Source organism: Parus major, chromosome Z (assembly GCF_001522545.3).
Source record: "Parus major isolate Abel chromosome Z, Parus_major1.1, whole genome shotgun sequence".
NCBI classification, from domain to species: domain Eukaryota; kingdom Metazoa; phylum Chordata; class Aves; order Passeriformes; family Paridae; genus Parus; species Parus major.
The window spans coordinates 10,838,304-10,862,308 of record NC_031799.1 but is presented as its reverse complement, the minus strand read 5'-3'; the positions used below and the strand labels follow the sequence as shown (position 1 = coordinate 10,862,308).

Here is a 24,005-nt window from a genome sequence, read left to right as displayed (position 1 = left end):
TTATCAGGTAACTAAAAGGAAAGTTGCTTTTCTGAAAATCTGTAAGTATTAGGCCATTTAACCCTGTGCCCTCTTGTGGATCCAGAAGTACAAGATATATTTGAAGATGGTATCTATGAATAGAAACTTCCTTTTGAGGTGATACTGTGAAGTTTTTCATTGTTCTGTTGACTTCAGACTATCCATCTCTTCTTACCTTGTAATGTGAATTTTTTCAGTAGATGTTCTTTTACAGAGCACTTAAAGTGTTCTAAAGCTGTTAGGATTGTACTATTCTCTACCTTACCCTGAAAAGAGGGAGAAGTACTAATTCAGTTTAGTGAATTGATATTAAGTGATAATTGATATTAATTGATATTTAGTGAATTTAAGTGTACAGAATTTAAGATACAGGTTATATTCCACTAAGACTATATAAAGCTAAAGACACATTTTTTTCAGAAATAAAGTTTTTTAACTAATCCATTGGAGACTGAGATGGGTGTAAATGCTTTTCAAGTTACACAAATATACACTTGTTTACCTCTGAAATTTGACATATTTACATCAGTAAAAAAAAAGTGTTAAGTCACTTTACTTTCATCTGCTTTATTAAAAAGTTCCTTCTATGTTGTTATAAGAGGAGTCTGGAAAGTGATGAAAACAAATGCAATGTAGTAATTATTTTTTCCATAAGATTTGTTTTTACAGTTCACCATTCAAGTATACTCAGTCACATATAGCAAATAGATGTAAAGGTAGCACATTTCAGTGTAATTCACCTAAATTAAACTTCTGGGACTATATCACCAAGCATACGATAGTTTATTTGGCTGAAGAAGGCTACTTCTTGGGAGTGACTTTAATGCTGGTTTTAAACAGAATTTAATGCTGACTTCATTAGTTGTGATTTACAGCATCATGTTGGTGTTGTGCTGAATTAATGAGAATGATTGGATTGCTTGGACTGCACAGGTTTTCTAGAAATCTGTTAGTGCAGAAAGCAGTTACCACTGTTTATAGTTAACACAACAATTTGTTCTGCATCAGCCTTTGAATTGGAAACCACTGTGTGTGTTCTTCAGATGTGGTTAAAATGACAATAATGCTTTAATGTGGTGGATGGACAATTAGAAAACAGTTCATGGCATTTTAACTTTTGCTCATGTGCATCAAACTCTTGCCCTAAAGCAGCATTTCTGTAAAACTTCAGGAACAGAATGTTGCAAGTGAAGTCAGCTATTACAGAGGTAATGGTATACAAAACACTACAAAATCTATACTTCGCAATCATTATTCTACGGAAGATTAGTCTACAGCAGCGTTTGAAGGCCTGCCATACTGTGTAATGAAATTGAGGAGTCCAAATTACTGAAGAAAAATGTAAGGAATATATAAGGAAAAAATATTCCTAGCTGAAGTGGCCCACTGGACTTCGGAAGTATGAGGGGTCCTGCAGCAAACTGGTAGAAACATATCAAATAGCCAGGAACAATATAGGGAAAATTTGAGCAATTGACTGCAAGATAGTAAATCAATCAGTAGTGCTGGTCAGGTAACTCCAGCTTTCTGCCTTTCCTATGTGGTAAATACTGACTTACTGCATTGGTTAACTTAGTACATTTTTATAAAAACTAGTGGCTAGAGGCTTGTATAATATATGGTAATCCAGACTGGGAATGGAGGAGGAGTTTGATTTAATGCTATGACTTCCAACTCAACAGTAGTTTGTATTGGAAAACTTGATTCATGTTCAAGGCCTTATGGAAAATTGAGCCTTGATACTTATGATCCACAGTAGGAGTTTATTTCAGGAACCTGATTGGTTTCTGTGATGCTTTAGTTAAAGTAAATACTCATTATTAAAGCCTTCTTTTAAACAATGCATTGCCTTTGTGGATTGGATTTTTTAGCTATTAAATTATCAGAAACCAGTGCATTTTAAGTTCACTCAGGACCTGCAGCTGCACACTGAGACAGGACGTAAGGTTCACTTCAGAGAGCGTTTCAGAGCACTTGGGCAAGTCTGAATGAGCTGGACTGCAGGCCCTTGAAGGAGCTGAGTGTCCCAAAATGGGTTAATCCACTGGTACTGCAAACATAATTCTACTGAAATTACTTTTTGCTAAGAACAGGTTGAGTATATTTGGTTTGTGTGGCCAGGTTTTCGTAGTGGGGAGGACTACAGGTGTGGCTTCTGTAAGAAGCTGCCAGAAGCTTCCCCCATGTCTGACAGCTGATGCCAGATGGATCCAGGATGGACCCTCACTGGCACAAGTCAAGCCACTTAGAGATGGTAATGTCATTTCAGTTGGTAACATATTTAAGAGGGGAAAAAATATTACATTGCAAATGTAATTGCTCTCAGAGAGGAGAGGAGTGAGAATGTATGAGAGAAGCAGCTCTGCAGACACAAGATCAGTGAAGGAGGAAGGACAGGTGGTGCTCCAGGTACCAGAGCACAGATTCCCTTGCAGCCCATGGAGAGGCAGCTGTGCCTCTGCAGTCCCTGGAGGTCCAGGGGGGAGCAGAGATCCACCTGCAGCCCTGGAGGAGCCCACACCAGAGCAGGGGGATGCCCAAAGGAGGCTGTGATCCCATGGGAAGCCTGTGCTGGAGCAGGTTTGCTGGCAGGAATTTTAACCCAACCAGGGCCTCACAGTGGAGCAGCCTGTTCCTGAGGGACTGCACCCTGTGGAGGACCTAGTCTCCACAAATAAGAAAAATCTCTCATAGGAGGGCCCCCAGGCTGGAGCAGGGGAAAGAGCTCTTCTGATTGAGCAGCGTCTGAAACTTGAGATTAACTGACTGTATCCCCGTGCTTATTCTTCCCCATTCATATTCTGCTGGGGATGAGGAGGGAGAGTTGGGACAAATGGAGGGAAGGTGTTTTTTAAGATTTGTTTTACTTCTCATTATCCTGCCTGATTTTGATTCATAATAAATTCAGTTCATTTCCCGAAGCCGAGTCTGTTTAGTCTGTGATGATCACATCTTTACTTCAACTTGTGAGCCTTTCCTTATATTTTCTCTTCCCTATCTCGTTGTGAAGGGGTGTGATAAGAGCGGCTTTGGTGGCCACCTGGCATCCAGCCAGTCAGAGTCAACAAGCCAGGGACTTGCCAAATGGTATTATTCAATAAGCTTGGAATTTTTCAATACATACTTAAATTTGACTAGAGTGTCTTTCTAAATAGGGTTATCTTACTGTCTTGAGTCTTTATAGACTTAAACCAAATGAGATCTGATCATGCATTTACTGTTTCTAGTGCAAGAACAGTTACACCACAATTCCTTGTTTAAGAAGTCAGACAACATCTGTGAAAGGAGGGGATATTAAAGGTACCTCTCAGCCCTCTGATCATCTTTGTTTTTCTCATCTGTACTTGCTCCAGAAGTGCTGTTCCCTTCTTTTGCAGGGACCCCAGCTCTGGATGCAGTGCTCCAGGTGGGTCTCACCAAGGCAGAGCAGAGTAGAAGGGCAGAATCCCTTCCCTCTCCTGCTGCCCGTGGGGCTCTGGATTCAGCCTGAGGTGGCTTTCTGGGCTGTGAGCTCACATTGCTGAGCTGTGTCCAGCTGTTCATTCACCATCTTCCAGTCCTCCATGGCTGCTCTCAGTCCCTTCATCCCTCAGCCAGTATTGCTATTGCCCCAGCCCAGGTGCAGCACCTTGCATTTGGCCTTGTTGAGTTTTATGGTGTTTGTACAGACCTACCCCTCAAGCCTGTCAGGGTCCCATGGATCACACCTCCTCCCTCCAGCATATCAACTGCACCATACGTCTTGGTGTTGTCACAGCCTTGCTGTCACTGGTGTGAATACAGCAGTTGAAACTCAGAAGTGATACTTGTTTTCTGCTATAAATCAAGGGTAGGTGTGCTGACCTGTGCTTACTGTGAAGGTTAGTGTCATGTCCAAACCTGGGTATCTGTTGTGTACAGCCACCAAATTCAACTCCCCCAGCTATGGCTGGTAAAAACATTAACTGTTCAAAGTTGTGGTTCAAGCTTGCTGTGCCTGCCCTAGCAGACCCTTTTCTGTGGGACATTTAAAATGTGCCTCCAAGGAACAGATTTCTGTTGGGCAAGTTCTGCTAAGGCTAGCTGCTCAGTTTGTTTATCTGTTTTGTTGTGGGAGTTTTATTATCTAAGAATCAGAAGCTGAACCATGCTTTAATCCCATGTACTTATATGTGGATTATTTTTACATTTTGAAATAGAGAAGCCTAATATTTCATTTGAGCTCCTAAGAAATCCAAAAGTCTAGTGTGTGCCTGACCTGTAAGGAAAAATGCATTTGTTTTATCATTGCACATCAAGCTGTGTCTTAACTAGTTAACACTAGAACATAGGGTAATTACTTACCTGTAGATTGACAATCTTTGATAATTAAGGAAGTTTTGAATGAAAGTCAAGTTTAGTCAGGAAAGCTAAGTGAAGTGTATGGCTTGAAATGTGTATATTCTAAGCTGTTTCTAGTTCAAAACTTGATGTATTGAGAAAAATACTTTTTCTGTGTCAAAATCCTGTTTCTTTTAAAGCAGAACAAAACACTGACTTTGGCTATGCTTGGGACACATGGTTAAATATCAAGAGACAATTCATGAAGATACAGGACTTAAACTTCCATACTCTGCTTAGAAACAGATTGTTCTGTTAGTGCTTATCATATTTTTGTCTTCAGGGTAAAATTCAGATTTTTTTCTCTTCAGCTGTTGATCTCTAAATCCCTTTGTATTGCTTGGTGGTTCTTTCTGTAGAAATTATGTAGATTGTAAAGCAGTGATCTGTTCTTGTTTTCCAGCAAGGGTGCATGTGTGGGCAAGTTCATTGTGGAAGATTGAGAGAGTAATTGTTTCTAGATCTGTGTTTTTTGTTGTTGTTAGGGTTTTTGTTTGGTTTTTTTTTCTTCTTTCTAGTCAGATATTTAGTTTAACTCCTGAATGACCAACAGTCATAAAACAAATTATTGGTTCACTGGGGCATTAACTCCACCCTGGTGCAGTTTAAGGCTGCATGAAGGTTAGTGCTGTAAATTAAGTATAAGCCTAGTAATGAGAATATATATGCATTCATATAAGGCCAAAGTACATCTGAAAAGTTACATCTAATTTTACTGGAGAAGTCCAGGGGAGGGCCACAAAGATGATCATGGGGCTGGAGCACCTTTCCTGTGAGGACAAGACTGTTTGAGCTGTTCAGCCTCGAGAAAAGAAGGCTCTGAGGAGAGCTTATAGCACCTTCTAGTACCTTAAGGTGCTTTTCCACAGGAAAGCTGAAGAGGGACCTTTTGTCAATGAGTGTATTGCTAGGGTGGAAGGGAGTGGCTTTAAGCTGAAGGAGGCAAGATACACCCTAGCTGTTAGGAAGAAATTCTTCACTGTGAAGGTGATGAGGCTCTAGCACAGGTTGCCCAGAGAACCTGTGAATGCACCATCCCTTAAAGTGTCCAAGTCCAGACTGGATGGAGCTCTCAGCAACCTGGTCTAGTGGAAGGTGTCCCTGTCCAGAACAGGGTGGCTGAAGCTAGATGATCTTTAAGGTCCCTTCCAATCCAAATCACTCTGTGGTTCTACTAGGATGAGGAGCAGAAGGTGCTCAGTTGACAGTTTCACTCCAAACAATGTCCCTTGAGTAAGTGACTATTAGAGGAACTTCATGAAAAATCATTCCTTCCTTAAAGAAGGATCAGGTCAGGATACTGAAGAAGAGCTATTCTTAGATATTTGATTTAGACCTTTTCTTCTTCTGTCTAGGGAAAAAGTAGCTCCATTCATAGGAAATGTTCTGTTCCCCTGAGTTCCCCTTTCTACTACAAGCTCTTCTGGAAGCCTACTTTGCATTGCATTTCTGCTATGAAGTTTAAGACTACTACTGAAGTTGCACTTGAAGGAAGAATAGCTTGAAAGTTGTCTTCATGCAGAATCTAATACTTCTGTACCTTTTTGAGGAGTCAGTTGACAAAACCCATCCTGGCACAGTTTTGGGGGCCTTTCTGATGATTGGGCTCAGGAGCCAGGCTGTCCTTGTGCTGGTTGTACATCCTAAGTGTCTTTAGGCTCTTCTGGGAGGTGATCATGCACACAGCAATTGGACTGCCTGATCTTTGCCTTCAGTTCTTTCCAAGTAAAAAGCAGGTGCTGGTCTTAGTTTGGTCTTACATTTTGCCCTAAGTGCAAACGAATCTCTTTCCAGCAGCAGCATTTGTCATAGTTTTAGTGTGGCATTCAAGTGCTGGATATGAGGCAGGAGCAGAGGCAGTGACATACAGGTATGTCTGTCTGAACATTGGGAGACACCTTTTCACCGTGAGGATGGCACTGGCATCGTTTACCCAGAGATGCGGTAGAGGCTCCATGTGTGAAGATCTTCTGAAGACATCCAGATCTGGACAGGTGGATTCAGGTGGCCCTGCTTGAACTTGGGGTTGGACCAGAGGACCTCCATTCTAGCTCAGCCACTCTGTGATTCTGAGCCTCTGACCACAACGACTGTAGGCACTTCTCTGATTCTTCAGATGGTCAAGTGAGAGCAGCTGATGATTAGTGTTCCTGTTGGGTGTACTTGACTGTGATTAGGCTCACTCAGGCTTCATCTCTGTGAGTTTCTAGATGAATGAACTTGCAAGTTATTAATCTCTGAGCACAGACATGTGCTGGATGACAGGGAAGACAGTGAGGCTGGAGATGAACAGACTGTTGTAGTTTCTGGAGCCTTTTGCAAATCAAGACCCATTTAAAATAAAGGCTCTAACTTTTCATTTTTCTTGCTTAGTAATGCATGCTTACTTGTTCTAGAAATGAATTCAAAGAGGAGATCCACACATTCAATGCCTGATCTGCCGTGCTGCTGAAATGGTTCATCCAGTTGTCAGAATATTGATAGTTTATTTGCTGAGCAACCTCTTTGTTTTCTGAAGCTGTTGATAAAATAATTTAACTCAGCTATGGCCAATATAAGTTACAGAACAGACTGTTCAATAGCAATGGCACTACTCATACCTCTCCTTCCTGGTGATGCCAGGGAAATGTTAGCTGTTGTCTTACTGCTGATGTCCATGGCTCAAAAACCTGCAAATGATCACACAGAGAATTATTACATTGTTACTGTTCTGAGATAAAAGCTCTCTTCTATCAGGTTGAAGGGTAGCATGCTGACAAATTAGATGAATAAGTGAGGTAGATAAAATTGGAAGATAGAGTTTGTGGTTTCTATTTTCTGTGGAACTAACAGCAGCCTGAAGAATGTGCTGCGCCAGCAATCTGCTTGTCAAGTGTTTATTTCATTTGCAGCAGATACTTCTGGAGGAACCCTGATTTTAGTAAAAAGTTTTTTGGGAATTGTTTGATTGTGGAGTTCTTGTGATAAGGCAAGATCAGTTTGTGCTTCAAATGTGCAATTGAAAATTCTTCTAGAAAATTAGACCTGTGGTGCTCAGCAGCAGATGTCTGTGGGAGGCAAATACCTCCTTTTTTCCTTTCTACCTTTTTCTTTCCCCTCCAGCTGGATGATGGGAGGCTGACAGCTGACCCAGCAATTAGCAGTGCTGTAACTAGCATAGCCCTGTGTAATCTTTCCCTCCCCAGAGCCCACAGGAGCTTCATTCAAGTTCCCAGTGCAACACCATGGACTCTGCAGGACCTAGAAGTTTCCAGGGTGCATGTGCATTGTAGCTCGGGAGTAGAAACAAAGGGTTTAAGCATGTGAGGCAATTAATGGGACATAACAGCCTGTAACCCACTAAACCAATGTGAGCAAGCTTTGAAAAAATAACCTGCAATATTTATCTAGATGTTTTCTGATCATCCACATGCCTGTGTCTGTGTGTGATCATGCATAGCTGGCAGGCAGCTGCTCCCACTGTCCTTTAGTGCTGTTGATGCATCCAGGTAGCCTGTGAGTCTTTTGGAAATGGTTTCCTGATCCCATCTAGAAGACCACCCGAAGATTTTGTTCCTGCAAGTTAATTTCCAATTGTAGATGCACTGAACGGAACAGCAATGCAGTTCCAGAGCAGCCAATTACATTCTTTTCTGTAACTTCTTTGGTGCTGAGTCTTATCTTACATGCTTAGCTAATGGTTGGATTTCTTGACATGAACAGGTGTCAGATGAATAAAGATTTCATTTCCTGGGTGTTGGATTGTGGTTGACTTCAGTTGTCATATCCTGACAGTACTCTCCCCTTCACTTTGGAATTAAGAAGTGTATGAAAATGAGATTAGACAAGGCTGTCTGGCACCACTTTCTCTTGGAATGGAGTAAAACTTTGAATAAAGGCACTTGAATAAATTGCTGGAAGTGCCTGTTTAGAGCTTCTGGCACAGATGAATTCTTCTACACAAACTCTAGGAGAAGTTCTGTTTCTCTGCTGATAAATTGGTTTTAACTGTTCAGGGAAAAGGAAGCAGTGACAGTATAATTGTAAATTAATTCAGGCCAGAAGGAGCATCAGGAGCTTGCTGCTCAAAGCAGGATCACTTTCACTATGAATGTATTTATAGACTCCTTTTGCTTAACATCCTTTGCACCCTGTTTCTTTCACTTTCTTTATCTCCATGCGCACACATATTTGGCAGTATCAGCCCCAGATGCGGGCCCCCCTCGGTAAATAAGATAAAGAACGAATGGTGACTGCATTACTTGCCCAAAAACTTGTTGCAAAACTGATCTGCAACAAGTCAGTAATCTCACCTGCCTGTTTATGAGTGTATCTATATAAACTGCAAAATGTTTCCATGGTCTGAAGAGTGAGTTGAGATTAAGTATTCAAATTCTCCAGTTTCCAGGAAGGATGAGTCTAGAATGCACCTGCACAGTTTGTCTTATTATTGTTATCAACTTCTTTGAAGAATGTGGCGTATAATCCAGGGAAAAGTATCAAAAGTAGCAGGTAGCTTTTCCTTAAGCTTTTTTCTATGCAGAGAAAATGTCACCTTTGCCAACACTTGGCAGTCTTCCATTTTAGCTCAAATACAATTTGAAGTGTAATGCTGTAGGTATTTCAGGGTCTGCTTTCTTAATTGTCATTCCTGTTGCTTTTTCTGTTGTCTGTCTTCTCTACAGCACTATTTTGAGCTAACTGCGTGCTTCAGCACATGGCAGAAGTATAGTTAGTGTAACTGTATGGATTCATGTAGCATTTAAATAATTTGGCAGATTTAGGAGGAGCATAGTGTCTAAAGTTGCATGGCGATCAATGTAGTATGCTTGTTTGCATATTTGCGTAGTCTGATTCTTGACTGCTGTGGTCATTTGATTAATTTAATGGACTTAATGAACTAGTCAATATAACTTGACTCTGTGTATATAGAAATGTAATTAATGGAAGGCTTATAAAAAGTTATCTCTGCTGAGAGAAAATACATGCTTTTTTTTTTTTTTTTATAGCTTCTCTCTGTGTTGCTCAAGAGCACTTACTGTACTTAACTTGTGCAAAAACCATTTGTGTCTTACAGCTTGCCTTGAAGGGATCTAACTATGCTGGTTTGCTGGAACGGCATCGCATTCATACAAAAAATGTGGAGCATGTTGTAGACAGCTTACGGTAAGACTGCATGGATGCTGAGTATTTCAGACACAGTGCAAATATCCATGGATTGTGTGAAACAAAAAAATGCTAATAAAGTAGGAGTACTGAAGAGGGGTGCAGATGAACAGACATTCCTGAAAGGACCATCATGTGAACTAGTTCAGTTATCTAGCATGTTCTATTATCATCTTGAAAATAAATGAGAAAGCAGCACAGGATTTGTGTGTCAAGTGTTTTTAAGCCAAATATGATTGTAATTATTCCTTAGCTGTCGGACCACTTTTTGGGAGGCTGTGATAAGGAACAATACAGGACAGAATTCAGACTTTCTCTGAACTTTACAGGAACGAAAGGATAGAAGTTCGTCTTGTTAAGCGTCGAGAGTATAATGAAGAGACAGTTCGGTGGGCAGATGCTGTTATATCAGCAGGAGGTATGACTTTATGGAAGGGAAGTATTTGTTTCGGTATGTTTTCATAGGTATGTCTCTCAAAAATACTTTGCAGTTTTTGAAGCAACTGGAAATTCTGAAAACATATTGCTAGTCTGATTGTCAGAAAATCTGACAAAAAGCAGTTGTTATGACCATCTTGTCTACCTCTAGTCTCTAAAAATGTAGCCCATGGAAGTGAATCCCCGTGCATGGCTGCTAGAAAAGTTTTTCTTGTATGAAACAATATAAACTGTGGAATTTATTGTAGTTTTCAACAAAAGAGGATAAAATGCTTGATGTCATGTAATTTTATGTGGCCCTAAGGCCTTCTTATTGGTTTTTGCAATGTGAGGTGTAGACTAACAAACTACCTCATGGTCCCCTTGCTCAAACTGTCTTTCTTGCTTTCACACTTAATCCAGTGACTGGCGTATCAAGTTGGATGGTACAGGTAAAAGTCTGCAGCTTCTGAGCATCTTGTGCCACTGATAAGTGTTTTCCAGATGAACCAACAGAGCAACTAACCTGATTGTTTATTTTTAATATTGGATTGCAGCCGTTCATTCCGTGTTTTTTTGTTTTTTTTTTGGGATATGCTACAAATACAGCGTTGTGTTGCTGGGCTCTGACATAGTGTTCACTCATCTGTGGCAAATAGGCTTGACCACAGCTTTTTCTCTTCCCACTAGTCCAGTTTGCCCTTAGGTACTGAGCACCATGAAGAATGGGTAGGAAGTTTTATTCCTGGAGCATCCTATCTTTCTACACTCTAGATTTCAAAGAATTTCCCTAAAGTGCCAGTTTGTCTGTGGCAAGATTTTTCATGGTTGAGGCAAGCAGCTGGGAAGTGATACATCATCTCAAGTTTTCAGAGCTTATGTCTTCATGCTGTTCAGAGCTTATATCTTTGTGTAAAGACTGAATGAGGTTATAGTTTTCTTTCTGTTTAACAGACAGGAAAAAATACCAATATCTGGAGAAACCAGTACATTTAAAGTTTTCTACTTTGGAGATTTCTACTTACCTAAGACTTCTTTTCTAAGTGTGCATATTTAGAGCCAAATAAGACCTTTAAATTGCCTTTTAGGAGGACAACTGGGGGGAAGCTAAAGTCATTGTTTTTATGTGGTTCACAGTAACATTTGGTTTTGTTTCCTGTCTTCTGTGGCTTTGTTTAGCAATACTTTCTAAATTTACTTTTGTTAAAGAATTTCTCTTACCTAGTGATAAACCTACAGAAATTTCCATAAATCTCTTTTAAAGCTTGCTTCTGCCATGTTCAGTTGCCTGGGCATGTATAGCTGATAAGTTGTACTTTTTCCAGTCACGTTTGCCATCTCAAATTCAATTGTCACTACTCTTATTTGAGAAGGTGTCAGTAGTTTTGTCCCATTGTTTTTTTGTCCAGCTTGCCTGATTTGTTGTTGATATAAAAGCACATAACACTAATGCTGGAGTACATTTGGGGTTCTAGAATGTGAAGTGAAACTAACTTTTGATTTTTTTTTTTCTTTAGGTGATGGTACAATGTTGTTGGCAGCCAGTAAGGTCTTTGATAGATTTAAACCAGTCATCGGAATAAATACTGATCCTGAAAGGTAAAAACATATTTGGGAAGGCAGTGCTTTATTTAATACTAGGCACTCCATGCATCTGTTATCATGGTACATGAGGCATACCTGTAGCATTTGGCAGCATAAATAAATGTCTGTTTTAGTAGGTTGTAGATGCTAATGGAATCTGTTGTTTTTTTAGAAAAGTTTCCACAGAGAGTTATCCTGTCTCATCTGAGAGGACATTAAGTAGTATTGGACAAGCACGCTTGTGTTACACTGCCACAAATGTTCTCACACACCAGTGTAACAGCACTTACAGCTAGTTAACTTGTATTACAAACCAGAAATTTGAAGCTAGAGATGGCAGTATAGAACTTAGGAAGAAGGATTTGGTAAAAGCAGATAAGTGTGGTGCTTGAACACACGCAAACTTATTTTTTTTTGTGAAGAAGGTGGATCCAGTAGAGCCTCAGATGGAGTTTGCTGTGGTTTCTTAATGTAAACCATGAGACACCTCAGAAAACTCAGTCTCCTGAGCCAATTGTTGGCACTTACTGTCCTATTATAAACTCTGCACAAGCTGCACCCACCTGCCCACATCAATCTTACAGCTCAGTGGATTCAGTGTGTTAGTACTTCTTGGTTGGTATAACCTTCGAATGGATGGCAAGCGAAACTCAGAATTCACCAAGGTTCTGCCTGCTGAGAAGTCCAGATTTAGATTCTGCTTTTGATACTGACAGTTAATTTATTCCTAGTACATAAAGTGGTGGTCAAAAGGGTTAATTCCTTTAATACCTTTTCTTCCAAAACTTTTCAAATGCTCTGAGCAGCCATTCTGCATTATCAAGCCTGACTAGTAGGGTTCAAATAGCAAGTGCCTTCAAATTGCCACGTATTACTCATGGAAGGGAGCAGTGTTTATTCTTATAGTTTTGGCATGACATTCTTTTGATCTTAGCCATGTTGCTTACCTGTTCATGTTGCTAACTTGTGTGTAAGTGGAGAAAGCTTTTTTTCTCTTCTGCCAGGTTATTAAGCTTAAATTGCTTGCCTGAAGTGGTGGCAGGATTAGTGTTTGCCTACACCTGCAGGATTACTAGCTGAACAGACAGTTTTTAGGGGAAATGTGGGAGAAATATCCCATCTCAGACACACAGACTCCAGGAGCTGAGATCTGTGTGTTGCTGCTGATGTGGTACTGTGCAAGACTAGAAGGGATTGATAAAGGTATAAGAAGTGTAGCTTGCTAGATATAAAACATAGGGAGATTTGTTTTGTTTTATTTTCCAAAGGTACCAAATCAGAACAGTAATACTGTCATGTTCATTGTCATTTTTTGCTACCAGATCAGAAGGTCACCTGTGCTTGCCTGTGAGATACACACATTCATTTCCTGAAGCACTACAGAAGCTTTATCGTGGTGAGTTCAGGTAGGATTACTGATCTTTGGTTTTCAAAAACATAGAGGGATTGGAAAACACCCAATCATGTGCAATTCTTAAGGAGCAGATGAAGCTTAGTGAAATCTTAAGGTCTCAAATTGTGAATTTTGTGTAGATGTTTATAATGTTGAATAATTAGTTTGTGGTCAAGAGTGAGACTGGAATACAAATTATCATATTGGCTGCCAGTTCCAGCAAAAAGTCTTCTGTTATGACCTGCAATAATTGATTTTCATTTCTGACTTAGCAAATCATAAATGAGGAACTGCATTCTTGTAAGGGGTGTATTGGTAAATGTATTTTAGGACTGTGATGGTTTCGGGCAAATTTTGGAGGAAACATTTGAAGTGGTCTCCTCTAGAAAGCAAATTCAAGCTTCCCCTCCCCCAGCTGGTTCAGGAGGTAAATCTTCAAGAAAAGTGGGACAAAACTGTTTATTTAACAAGCAAAGTACTCACAAACATAACAAAAATGAGTAATATTAAACAATGGAACCTCTCGTTGCTCTGAAGGGATGGCAAATTCAGAGAGTCCTTTTCATGGGGTGTAGCTCGGCTCACTCAGTCTTTTATCAGTCCCTCCTGTGCTGGAAAGTGCCAGGTCCCACACCCTGGTGGCCCACAGGTGTGAGCTCCTGGGGTTTTTCTGGGTTTTCGGTCCAGAGCAAGGCTGATCAGTTCCAGGAAAAGAAAAAGCCACAGTCTGGGGAACTTCTCTGCCTCAGCCAGCTAAAACCAAACGAAAAGCAAAGGAGAGCTCTGTCCTGCTGTCTGTGCTGCAGACACAGAGTCAGTGAGGAGGAATTCGGGGAGCAAGTGCACTTCCTGCAGACAAACTGCACACTTCTTCTCCCCACTCTGCTCTCTGAACCAGTCTTAAAGGTGCAGGACTTAATATCCAGCGTAAACAGAGCAGACAATTGGGGATATAAGCATCATAAAGGTCACCCCAGGACAGGGACTCAAAAACATGTAGTACAGTGATGGCTGTAAGAATAGAAGCTGATGAAAAACATACAGTTAGGAAATGGTCAGTGTGTTGCATCTGGGGTTTTGGTGATTGAGATAAAGTGGCTTAAATTTTGTTAGCAGCTTATTGTAAGGCAAAACAATTCTTCATGCTGGATATAGCTTGATGTTTTCACTACTAGATATTCTTAAAATGGAATAATCTCATTTGATTTAAAAAGAAACAAGCTGAATTTTAAAGGCAAGACTAAGGAAGAGTTTTTAATAACTGCTTAACAATAGACATTGGTCTGTAGTATAATAACTTCCCAGAATATTTTTGTGATTACAAACCATCAAACATAAATCAGTCACTCATGTGAAAGTATATAGCAATTGATTTTTGTTTATACTTTTAGCATATTAAATTTTTAACTTGAAGTGTAACTGTGTTTGTGCCATAGAAAAGTTCTGAAATTAAATGAATACAGTTGCTAAATAAGGAGTTTCAGTATGTATTGCTAAAGGAACATATTTTCAACTCACATATTCTAAGATTTAGAAAACAGAAGCTTTTTAGTCTCCATCATTCTAATTTGCTTAAGTGAAACTCATATATTTCAAAAAATATAAAAACTCATATATTTTAAGTAAAACTCACTTATTCATATAACCTCCCTTGACATTTGGCAATTTGGATGTTTCATTGGAAAAAGTTACATTTTTGTTGCTGACACTTCTGTTACTGCTCGTTATGGAGCTGAAACCTCACCAGAGCAAAACAGAAAGGATTTCTCTAATTATTTTTCTGAAATAATAGGAACTTTATTCTTAAGCAAGGATGTGAGCAGGTGTTTCATTTGAAAGTTTTTAGATTTTTTTGGCCCTAAGCAAACTTTGGAATAGGTGGGTAAATGAATCCTTGTCTGGAAGGGCTTCTGTATCTTGGAGTTGTAGTGGATGGTGAGTTGTCAGAAACTGGAAAAGGATGATTGTTTTTTCTCCTTATCCCTGATGTATTAAGTCAGTGTAACAATCTGTCTTAACATGGACCTTGTAAATCATGAGACAACCAACATTATTGACTCATAAAGGACAAACTATATTAGATTACGCATGTTTTTTTATCTTGGTGGTCAGTGGTGTAGCTCACTCAGAATAGGGGTATTAATAAGGGTATAGTCCCATTTTCTAATATTGTAGGGGACATGATGTGTTCTAGCCTTGAGATGAGCATGATAGGATAGTGATACTCACTGCATGCTTTCTGCATGACTACCTAAAATCATACTTGGAATTTAAGGGTAGATGGGATGTGTAAATGAGGCACTATAAAGATGACAAGAGGAAAATCCAGCAATGTAGTAATATAAAGCATAAGTCTATTGTAATTTTAGGAAAAACTAGTTACCGTCACCTGGATATCAACAGTATGAACAGTGAAAGATAACACTCATAGCATTCTCTTGTGATTTGCTTTCTTAGTCAAAACTATTGCTATTTTATTTTATGAAATATCTTAGGTTATAAGAGGAAAAGGAAAAATAAAATCTCTCAGGACAAATAAAAAAATCTGAATGTTGTAACATGGCTTTCATATCCTGCTCTTGCTTCAGATGAATTCCTCTAAAGCATCCTAAATTCATAGGCCTGGAGGGATTGTTAAAATAAGGGAGCCCCTTATTTTAACCAAAAACTTGGTTAAATATCCCCAAATATCTTGGGGCCTTATATATAAAGTGGTGCATAGAGCTGCTCTTCTGGACATGTGCAAATACAAACAAAAGATGTTAAAAATACAACATGTATTTCTGTATAAATTCTTGAGTGCTCTTCATTCTCAAAAGCATTGTATCAGTCATTCATTCACGTATTAGATTGACATGCCTAAAAAGGAGAGTTTGTTACATACAATTTTGTAGGCTACTTTTGACCAGTGTCCTCTTACTTTATACGTGAAAAAAACATTAGGTAGCAAAGGGGTAAATATAAAGAATTTACAATTAAGTATTATTAACTTTCTAAATTTAGAAGTAATAGTGGAAGTTATAAAACTTAAAATATGACCTTGAATGTATTTAGATCCTAATCTTAAGATGTTCTGCTTTGAGAGTGGAGGCTCTCAGATACTATCTGATTTTGTAATGAATACTTAATACTGACTTCTTCCTTCTATCTTAGGTGGCAGTGGCGGCAAAGAATCCGACTGTATCTTGAAGGAACTGGGATTAACACAACCCCTGTGGATTTACATGAACAGCAGCTAAGCCAAGAGCAACACAGCAGGGCTCACATAAATGAAAGATTCCAGGACCAAAGTAGGTTAAAATCTGAGAAGAACATAATCACTTTGCTATGATAACTTGGAATAGAAGATGCGGATTGGTGAAAGTTTCAGTATTTTAAATAGCCTCTGTCAAAAAATGTGAGCTTTTTTATAATGCTGTCTCTTAAAGTTACTTTCACTACTAGAGCATGTGTGTCTGTTTGTATACACATGCTAACTTCTAAGTGAGATTAATTGAGAATTGTGAAATCTGGGCTTGGATATCAGCAAGTAAGACATTAGAAGTGAGAATCTGTCTGTAGATAATTCTTGAACACTTTCAGCTTTTTGCTTTATGATGGTTTGAAAGATGCAGGGTTCTGTGCCTAACCTTTGTCCAGTACTGAATTTTCCCACTAAGAAGTCCTTGTCAGTGTGAACAATTTGTTAATCCTCTTTAATTGCCTTGTGGTATGAAGTCTAATTTAATGAGAAATGTCTGTTAAATCACTGCCAGTGAATTTAACTTGGCTGGAAGAGTGACTGACAGAAGAGAAGACTTTGCTCTGCCAGGTTGCCTGTGACTTTTCAGGGAAAAATGTCTGAACTTAAGTGTCATTGCTGACCTTGGTTTAAATATTTATTGTCTCCAGTAAAGGACAGTTAACTGACCACAGAGTAAATCCATGAAAAAATTAGTCTTTGAAGAAAATGGAGCTTTAGGTTTAGAAAGCAAACCCAGGCAGCAGAATCTTTCCTCCAATGAATTGTGAATGTTTTTTGAAAACTTGTGTTTTAAATCCATGACTCAAAACTTTATATTTGATTTCTGCAGGGTCTGATATTTCTGGTCCACATCTTTTACCAGTGAGAGCACTCAATGAAGTCTTCATTGGGGAATCTCTTTCATCCAGGTATGTTTGATTGTTTTTACAGCAAGGCACAATTAACTTAATTTCTTTCTATGACTTGCAATGGACAATCAGTGATGAGATCTGGCTGTCAAATTTCAGTTCTAGTCCATAAATATTTGTTGTATTATTGCTGATTACAAAGTGTATTTTAAAATATCTAAGTTTGTTAGATATTGCAGTAATGTTACTTTCTGGTTTTCTGCCTCCTCTTTAGTTGTTCTTTCAATTTTCCTGGCTTTTTTCTTTACTGATGATTTAAATATCTGTCCTTAAACTGCCTCCTTTTCTACATATCTTCTTAAATATCTTTTCATAAGCTTTTAGCATGAACAAGCAGAAATAGCTTTTATCATGATTCTTTTTTCTGCCTTTCTGTCATTAGATGCAAAGGTATCAGCCTGCTTTTGGCAGAAACTTTGTTATTTATGGAATTAGTAATAATTATTGGAATTTTTTGTTTAAGAGGCATGTTTGTATGAAAAAAGCCTTATCCAGGATACATTTGAGTGTCCTTTCTGTCCTGAAGATCAGTGCATTTTTGGCAGCCAAACAATAAGAAGGACACTGGGAATATGACTGGGGCTGCAGCAAAAGAGATGATCCTTAGTCAGGATTTGACCAAATTTTACTTGTATTTTATATATGTTTTCACTTTATTGTTTATCTTAAAAAATACCAAAAACAACAACAGAAAAGCCACTTTAGAGTTTAACAGCTTGTGTTTGTACAGTGCCTGGGACACTGATTGCTGGTGCAAACTGCATAAATGTTCTGTGAGTGCTTTAATTTTTGTCTGGACTTCATCCTCAGACTGGCAGAAGGAATTGATCTCAAAGAGATACAAATCCTGCTTTTTACCTAAATAAAACTTAATTTTATCAAGATTCTAAGAACTTTCTTTAATATGCAGTTATAGAGAAACACAAAGCTGTTTTCCAATGCTCTGAGTGTCACAAGTACATTGCACTCTTGGTTCCAGTATATTTGAGAAACACTGAGGAACACAGTACCTCTAGAAACAAACCTTTAGAAATAAGTATGGTGTTAATAGGACCTTATACTTGAAGACTTAAATGTCGTAAAGATGAATTTTCTGTTAGTTTCAAATACACAGCTCTGCTGTTTAATTAGACAGAATGACTTTGGGAGCTTCTTCTAAGGTCTTATTCTGCATGTCAGTGATGAAAAAAACTAAATTGAAGGGAAAAAAACCCCAGAAAACTTGTCATACCCAGCTTGTAAAAATTACATTAAACTGAATTGAGCTGTGCACCTGTGTTCTTAATTTACTTCCTGTTTTCTAATCTCCCCATCTTCTGATTACACAACATGCCCTTAGTTACTGAAAGTATAAATTGTTTGACACCAAACAGCCAAGAGCTGTGTTTCTAGTAGATCCAGACTGAAATAATAGCTCAGTAAGTTCTGTTTACTAAGAAAGGTGAAACTCAATCATGCATAAAAACAGTGAATATATGGTATTTCTGAGAGGATATCTATTAATCTGAAGCCTTTATCACACTATTTGAATTAGGCACTAAAAATATCAACAAGTTTAAGTTCATAAATATACTCTTAGATATTCTGAAGCTTGTAGAGAGAAATGTTGGTCTCTAGGCCTAACCCTAGAAATGCCCTGACAGCTGAACAGTAGCATGCAGGAGATAATTGTACATCAAGACCTAGTACTTTTGAATTTTAGGAATAATGTGCCCTGGAGAGAAATGTAAGCTTGCTGGTTGTTGAAAGCTATTCATGAAGAAGCACTTGATTTTTAATTACTGAAGTGATCAAGGATTCAGGTTCAATCATGCTGTTACTTACTGATGTTGAAATGTTTAGTGTTCCTTGAGATAATTTAATGAGACCCAGTCTTAGCATAAACACGGGTTTTGTGCAGCAGGTAGGTAATTATTTATAGTTTTATTTGTAGGTCCAGCAAGCTCTGCAGATGAACCACAGAGGTGTTTTTTTGCATAAATTAACATGAGAAATGACTGCAGAAAAAGTGCCTAAATGTTCATGATACAAATAATTTTAGTCCATTGTAAGAATTGCTGTAAAATAGTGAATCAGAAGTAGCTGTCAAATGGGAAATACTGTACAAAGCCTGTGAAATTGTGATCCAGATTTGAAAGTAGCCCCTCTAAATTGTTATGTGCCTGATAAGGCTGTGTGTTCTGTCTTATTCAGGGAGAACTTTAAGTCCTGCAAACCCAGTTTTAAATTCTCGCTTCATAGGGCCTCCTATTATGAAATATCAGTTGATGATGGTCCTTGGGAGAAACAGAAGAGTTCAGGGCTTAATGTGTGTACTGGAACAGGATCAAAAGCATGGTGAGTACATGTTGCTGTTTTGACAATACCATTTCAGATGAGTTAGATGAACCTATTTGGCCTATGCATTTTGTCCTTACTGAAAGTCTGCTGGGTCATGGGTAAGTCAGTCTGATAATTAATATTATCACTGTCAGTATGGCTCAGAACTGTTCCAGGTGTATGAGAAGAGCAGGGCACTCATTACTTGTGGGTGTGGAGAAAAGCCTTGAAAGGGTGAGGAGCTGTGGCACTGAGACAGAAGTTTGCCTTAGGTGTAATTTCAGTGAAAGATATGGCATGCCACACTTGAAGATGAGTGGTGAGAGAAAGAGATTCTGCTGTGACTTGCAGAGAGCATACAGAGGTGATCTATGAACTATTCCTGTTGGCTAAAATTAAAACACTTAGATGATGTAGCCCAGTAAACTTATAAAACTCTAAGCTCTGAGAAGAATGGGAAAGCATGTATTTGGAAGCAGTGTTAAATGTTCTCGGGCACATCTACTGTCCATTCACCTTTCAAGCCTCTTGTTTCTTTCATATTTAATTGACATAGGACAATCTCTTTGTCAAAATATTCCCCTTAAACAAAAGATAGCTATATCCACACAGAACTGTGCTAGCTTAATCAGAGGGATAAATAATTTAAACTTCAGTTTAAACATGCTGCAGTACTGCATGTAAGTCTAATCACTTCAGTTTGGAGATGTGAGAAACGTGTTTGCGCTCGTAATTTAAAGTTGTATAATAGGAATTGGATTTATAAGGCAGGCTAAAATGAACTAAAACAGAAGCTTTTAATGAAATTCAAAAATGAGTATTCATGCTGTAACCATGGTTACTGGGTTTTGCTCTTCATTGTAATTCAGAATTTTGTATTCAGGCAGCATAGCTTAGTCTTGGGGCCTGCCAAGGATGAAATTGGCAGACTGCTGGGGAAACTTTCCTAGTGTTCAGTACCTTGGGAAAGTACAGTCTTAATTCAGTGCTGTTCTTACGCATTTCATTTGCTTATACACTCTGTGCTGAGCAAATCCAGAACCCAGGACCAAGCTCCAGGATTGCCCTTCTCCATTGCTGTAATTAGTATGTGTTGCTGGACTTCTCTAAACTGAGGCCAAGCCTCAGTGATCTCCCTTAGCCTGTTGTCTAGGGGCTCTCCTGGATTTGAATGCCCAGGTGCTTTTTGCATGTGCTAAAACTTGTGTAAAAGGATATCTTGATAGAGTCTGCTCAGGCTTGCATGTGGGCAGTAAGAGAGCGAGCCTTGGACAGCCACACTCAGCAGTGCTGTGGTCAGATTAGGGGTGTAATGGATCTGTGTTACAGTCTGAGGCATTTTACTGCCACGACAAAGTGCTGGATTGTGGATTTTAAGCTGTATTGAGATCTTCACAGTACTGCTCCATAGTAGCTGTGGTTAGCACCTACTCCCTTTCTGGGAGTCTGGGCAGACAAGGGAGACTTTTTTTTGAGTTTTGACTTAGTACAGATTGAGGCTGTGTTGACTTGTTCATCCAAATGTGTCAAATGGAGAAGCATCTGGTCTGTTCCTTTTCTATATATACCAGTTCTTGGGAGATTCAAGGCCACACCTTAGAGTATAAATAAAGAGGTAAAATATTTATGAAGAAGTGTTTGTTTCATAAGTGAGAACTAAGAGAATAAATCAATTAGCAAGCAATAGACAGGGTAAGAACACAATCTCTAGAACTGTCATGCTTCATTTTTTTGATGCAGATTTAATTCAGCAGTTATTGGGGTTTTAAGGCAGGGGGATTATTGACAAGAGGACTACATCCCATGCTCTTCCTTCCTGCAGACTTCACTTACGGATTTTTAAGCTTTACAAGGCCACAGGTAGATGCCAAAACAAGAGTTGATTTAAGACTTTTTTTAATAAACTCTTATCAGCTCACATTTAATAGCATTCCTTTTCCTCCCCAAATGTTGAACTTATTTTTCCATCACTGTGCAAGATTTTTTGGTTTGGCTCTGTTTTTGTCCTAAGTTGTACAGCTTAGCAAACAAGACTTCTTCTCTGTCTAGGTCCTATAATATTAACAAGGTTGCACATCAAGCTATTGAGGAGATCCTTAAGACTGGTGAGTGAACAGTGTGTCCTTACTATCCAAGTGTATATAAAGATACATCTATCTAACTGTGCTCTTTCTCTTGGCTCAACAGCAAAAAAGCATGGAAATTTGAATATGCCGTTGAACACAGAACTGGTACAGAAAGGTTAGTGAAAAAGGCAAGATATTTTTTAAAGTGTCTTTGGCCAGTTCATTTTGTTTGCATTCTCTACTACTCAGCTTTTAGTGTTTCAGCACTCTCGCAGTAATAGTCTTTCTTACAGGCATTAATTAGGCACAGTTGGCAAACAAATGTCTTACTTGAAATTAAACCACTTAGATTTCTGCATATCCTCTTCAGGAAGAAATTCAGGAGAATTTCAGTTCTCCTAAAATTTGAAACAGTTAATATTTAATCACCAGGAGAGAGTTACTGAGTGTTCATCATGCAGTAAAACTGAAAGGAATCTTCCTTATAAGTAATTTTTCTTTGCGTGTAAAGGCTGTTGAACATCTGTCAAGACTTGATGTTCCCTCTTGGTAGACAAGCCACTCTTCCCTGGAGGAATGTGTGTTTCTGAGAGTAACTCATTTTCTCTGGAAAAATTAATGGCTGACTCCTCTGCTTACAGTAACAAATGATTACAATGAGTCTCTGCTCTACAGTCCAGAGGAACCAAAGATGTTTTTCAGTGTACGAGAGCCTATTGTAAACAGAGTTTTCTCAAGTAGCCGTCAGCGTGGCTTCTCTTCAAAGTAAGTGTTGGCTGCAATAGCAAAGAGTTACTTAATTCTGTGTATCTGTCAAAGTATGAGCAATCCAGGATTTTCCCTTGAAGTGTTTCAACATCCAGTTTGTGCTTTGAATGACTTGAGTATTGTTCTTGTAACAGCAGGAGGAAAATGTTTCCTAGTTGTGTTATGGCTTTTTAATGTTTGATCCCTGCACAGTCTTACAGAATAAAGGGATCTCACTGTGCCCAGTTTTGGTTATGTGCCATTTCCCTCAGTATGAGACACAGGCACTGACAAAGTGGAATGAATTCAGAAAAGGGCCACTGGGAGGCTAAGGGGGCCGGAACAAGTGGTTTATAAAGGAAAGACTCAAACAGTGCTTTCCTTTAGCCTGGAGGAGACAAGACTAAGGGGGAATCCAGTTGCTGTCTTCAGCTGCCAAAGGATGGTTACAGAGGAGACTCGAGTTAAGTTCTTTACAGAGCAGGGTGTAATGCAATAGCCATGATTTTATAGGATGTAAGATTCTGATTTTAAAAAGAAAAAAAAAATTCACTTTGAGAATAGTCAGGCAGTCAACCAGGTTGTCTCTCTAGATTGTCTTATCACTGTTCTTGGAGATACTCAAAACTTGCCTGGGCAAGGCAGCCTTAAGCAACCTAACTCATATTTAAAGTAAGGCGTGCTTTGAGCAGAAAGTTGGACTGAATGCATTTCCAAACTGAGTAATTTTCTAATTCATCATTTTAACTTAGGGCACTTGTGCCAGTGGAGGTTTAGATTAAATATTAGGAAAATTTCTTCATGGAAAGGGTTGAAAAGCAGTGGAACAAGCTGCCCATGGAGGTGGTGGAATCATCATCCCTGAAGGTATTTAAAAGACATGTAGGCATGACACTTACAGACGTAGGTAGTGGGTTTGTTTAATGGCTGAACTAAATGATCTTGCATATCTTTCCCAATCTAAATGATTTTATGATATGTGGAGCTTGCCACAAGTCAATATAAACATGTACAGCCATTAGTTATATGTTCACACTAACTGAACAAACACATAACACAGAAACTATTGAAAGCAATACTGTATTTCAATTGTAATTAAATGTAAATTCAACCTTTTATATCAAAACAAATATCTGAAGGAGCTCTGAGACAAATTCTTTATTCTGTCTTGTCCAGCTCTAAAAGAGATGCCTTGAATTTTAAAAGATTATATTTAAACTTATTAACTTAAATATGGTATAGTCAGACTCTAATATTGAAAATAATATGCTGCAGTTCTTGAAGTTGCCTGGCAAGCATCCTGACCTTCAGTTTTGTGTTTGTAATAACTTTTCCTCTCTCTAAATGATTCATGTAACAAAATAGATTACATTAATGTCCAAATTATTTGAATTTCAAGTGTTGCTATTTAAAAATATGTATTTCACATAACATAAAGACTGCATATTAGAATCTTAAATTAATTTTAAACTTTCTGTGAAGACTAAGTAATTCACAGTTAAATGGGATCATCAGTAGCTTTCTTTGAAAATGACACCTAAGCTTCAGCTTCCAACACCAAGCGCTATATTACAAGCTTGGTGTTGAAACCCCTCCAGCCTCTGGGAGCAGTAGGCTCCGTTGACCAAGTCCTTCGGTCCTCTCTGGACTCTCTGCTAAGTCCATACCAAGGACATGCACTGATAACTTGGGGGGCTCTGGTGCTTAGTAGAGGTTAAGCATTTAAGCATTATTTAAGTGGAGGTTAAGCATTTACTGGCCCAAGCAAAAGAATGTCCCAGAAACAGTTTTATTGTTAAGTG

The 24,005-nt window shown here is 38.7% G+C and overlaps 1 protein-coding gene across 4 annotated transcripts in view; it reads left to right on the top strand.

Annotated features, from left to right (window-relative positions):
- NADK2 (NAD kinase 2, mitochondrial) overlaps positions 1-24,005 on the top strand; it is a 32,634-nt gene that overhangs the window by 5,706 nt on the left and 2,923 nt on the right. The window contains exons 1-11 of one of the 4 annotated variants that reach the window (XM_033520438.1): positions 8,739-8,871; positions 9,437-9,525; positions 9,855-9,943; positions 11,460-11,541; positions 12,849-12,932; positions 16,073-16,209; positions 16,993-17,071; positions 19,265-19,408; positions 21,440-21,495; positions 21,578-21,631; positions 22,098-22,221. In XM_033520438.1, coding sequence (XP_033376329.1) covers positions 11,471-11,541; positions 12,849-12,932; positions 16,073-16,209; positions 16,993-17,071; positions 19,265-19,408; positions 21,440-21,495; positions 21,578-21,631; positions 22,098-22,221 — 749 coding nt within the window. In that variant the 5' untranslated portion in view covers positions 8,739-8,871; positions 9,437-9,525; positions 9,855-9,943; positions 11,460-11,470. Of the gene's footprint in view, positions 1-8,738; positions 8,872-9,436; positions 9,526-9,854; positions 9,944-11,459; positions 11,542-12,848; positions 12,933-16,072; positions 16,210-16,992; positions 17,072-19,264; positions 19,409-21,439; positions 21,496-21,577; positions 21,632-22,097; positions 22,222-24,005 lie in introns of those variants that run through there. The other 3 variants (XM_015615016.1, XM_015615015.1, XM_015615018.2) reach the window with 3 other exon arrangements.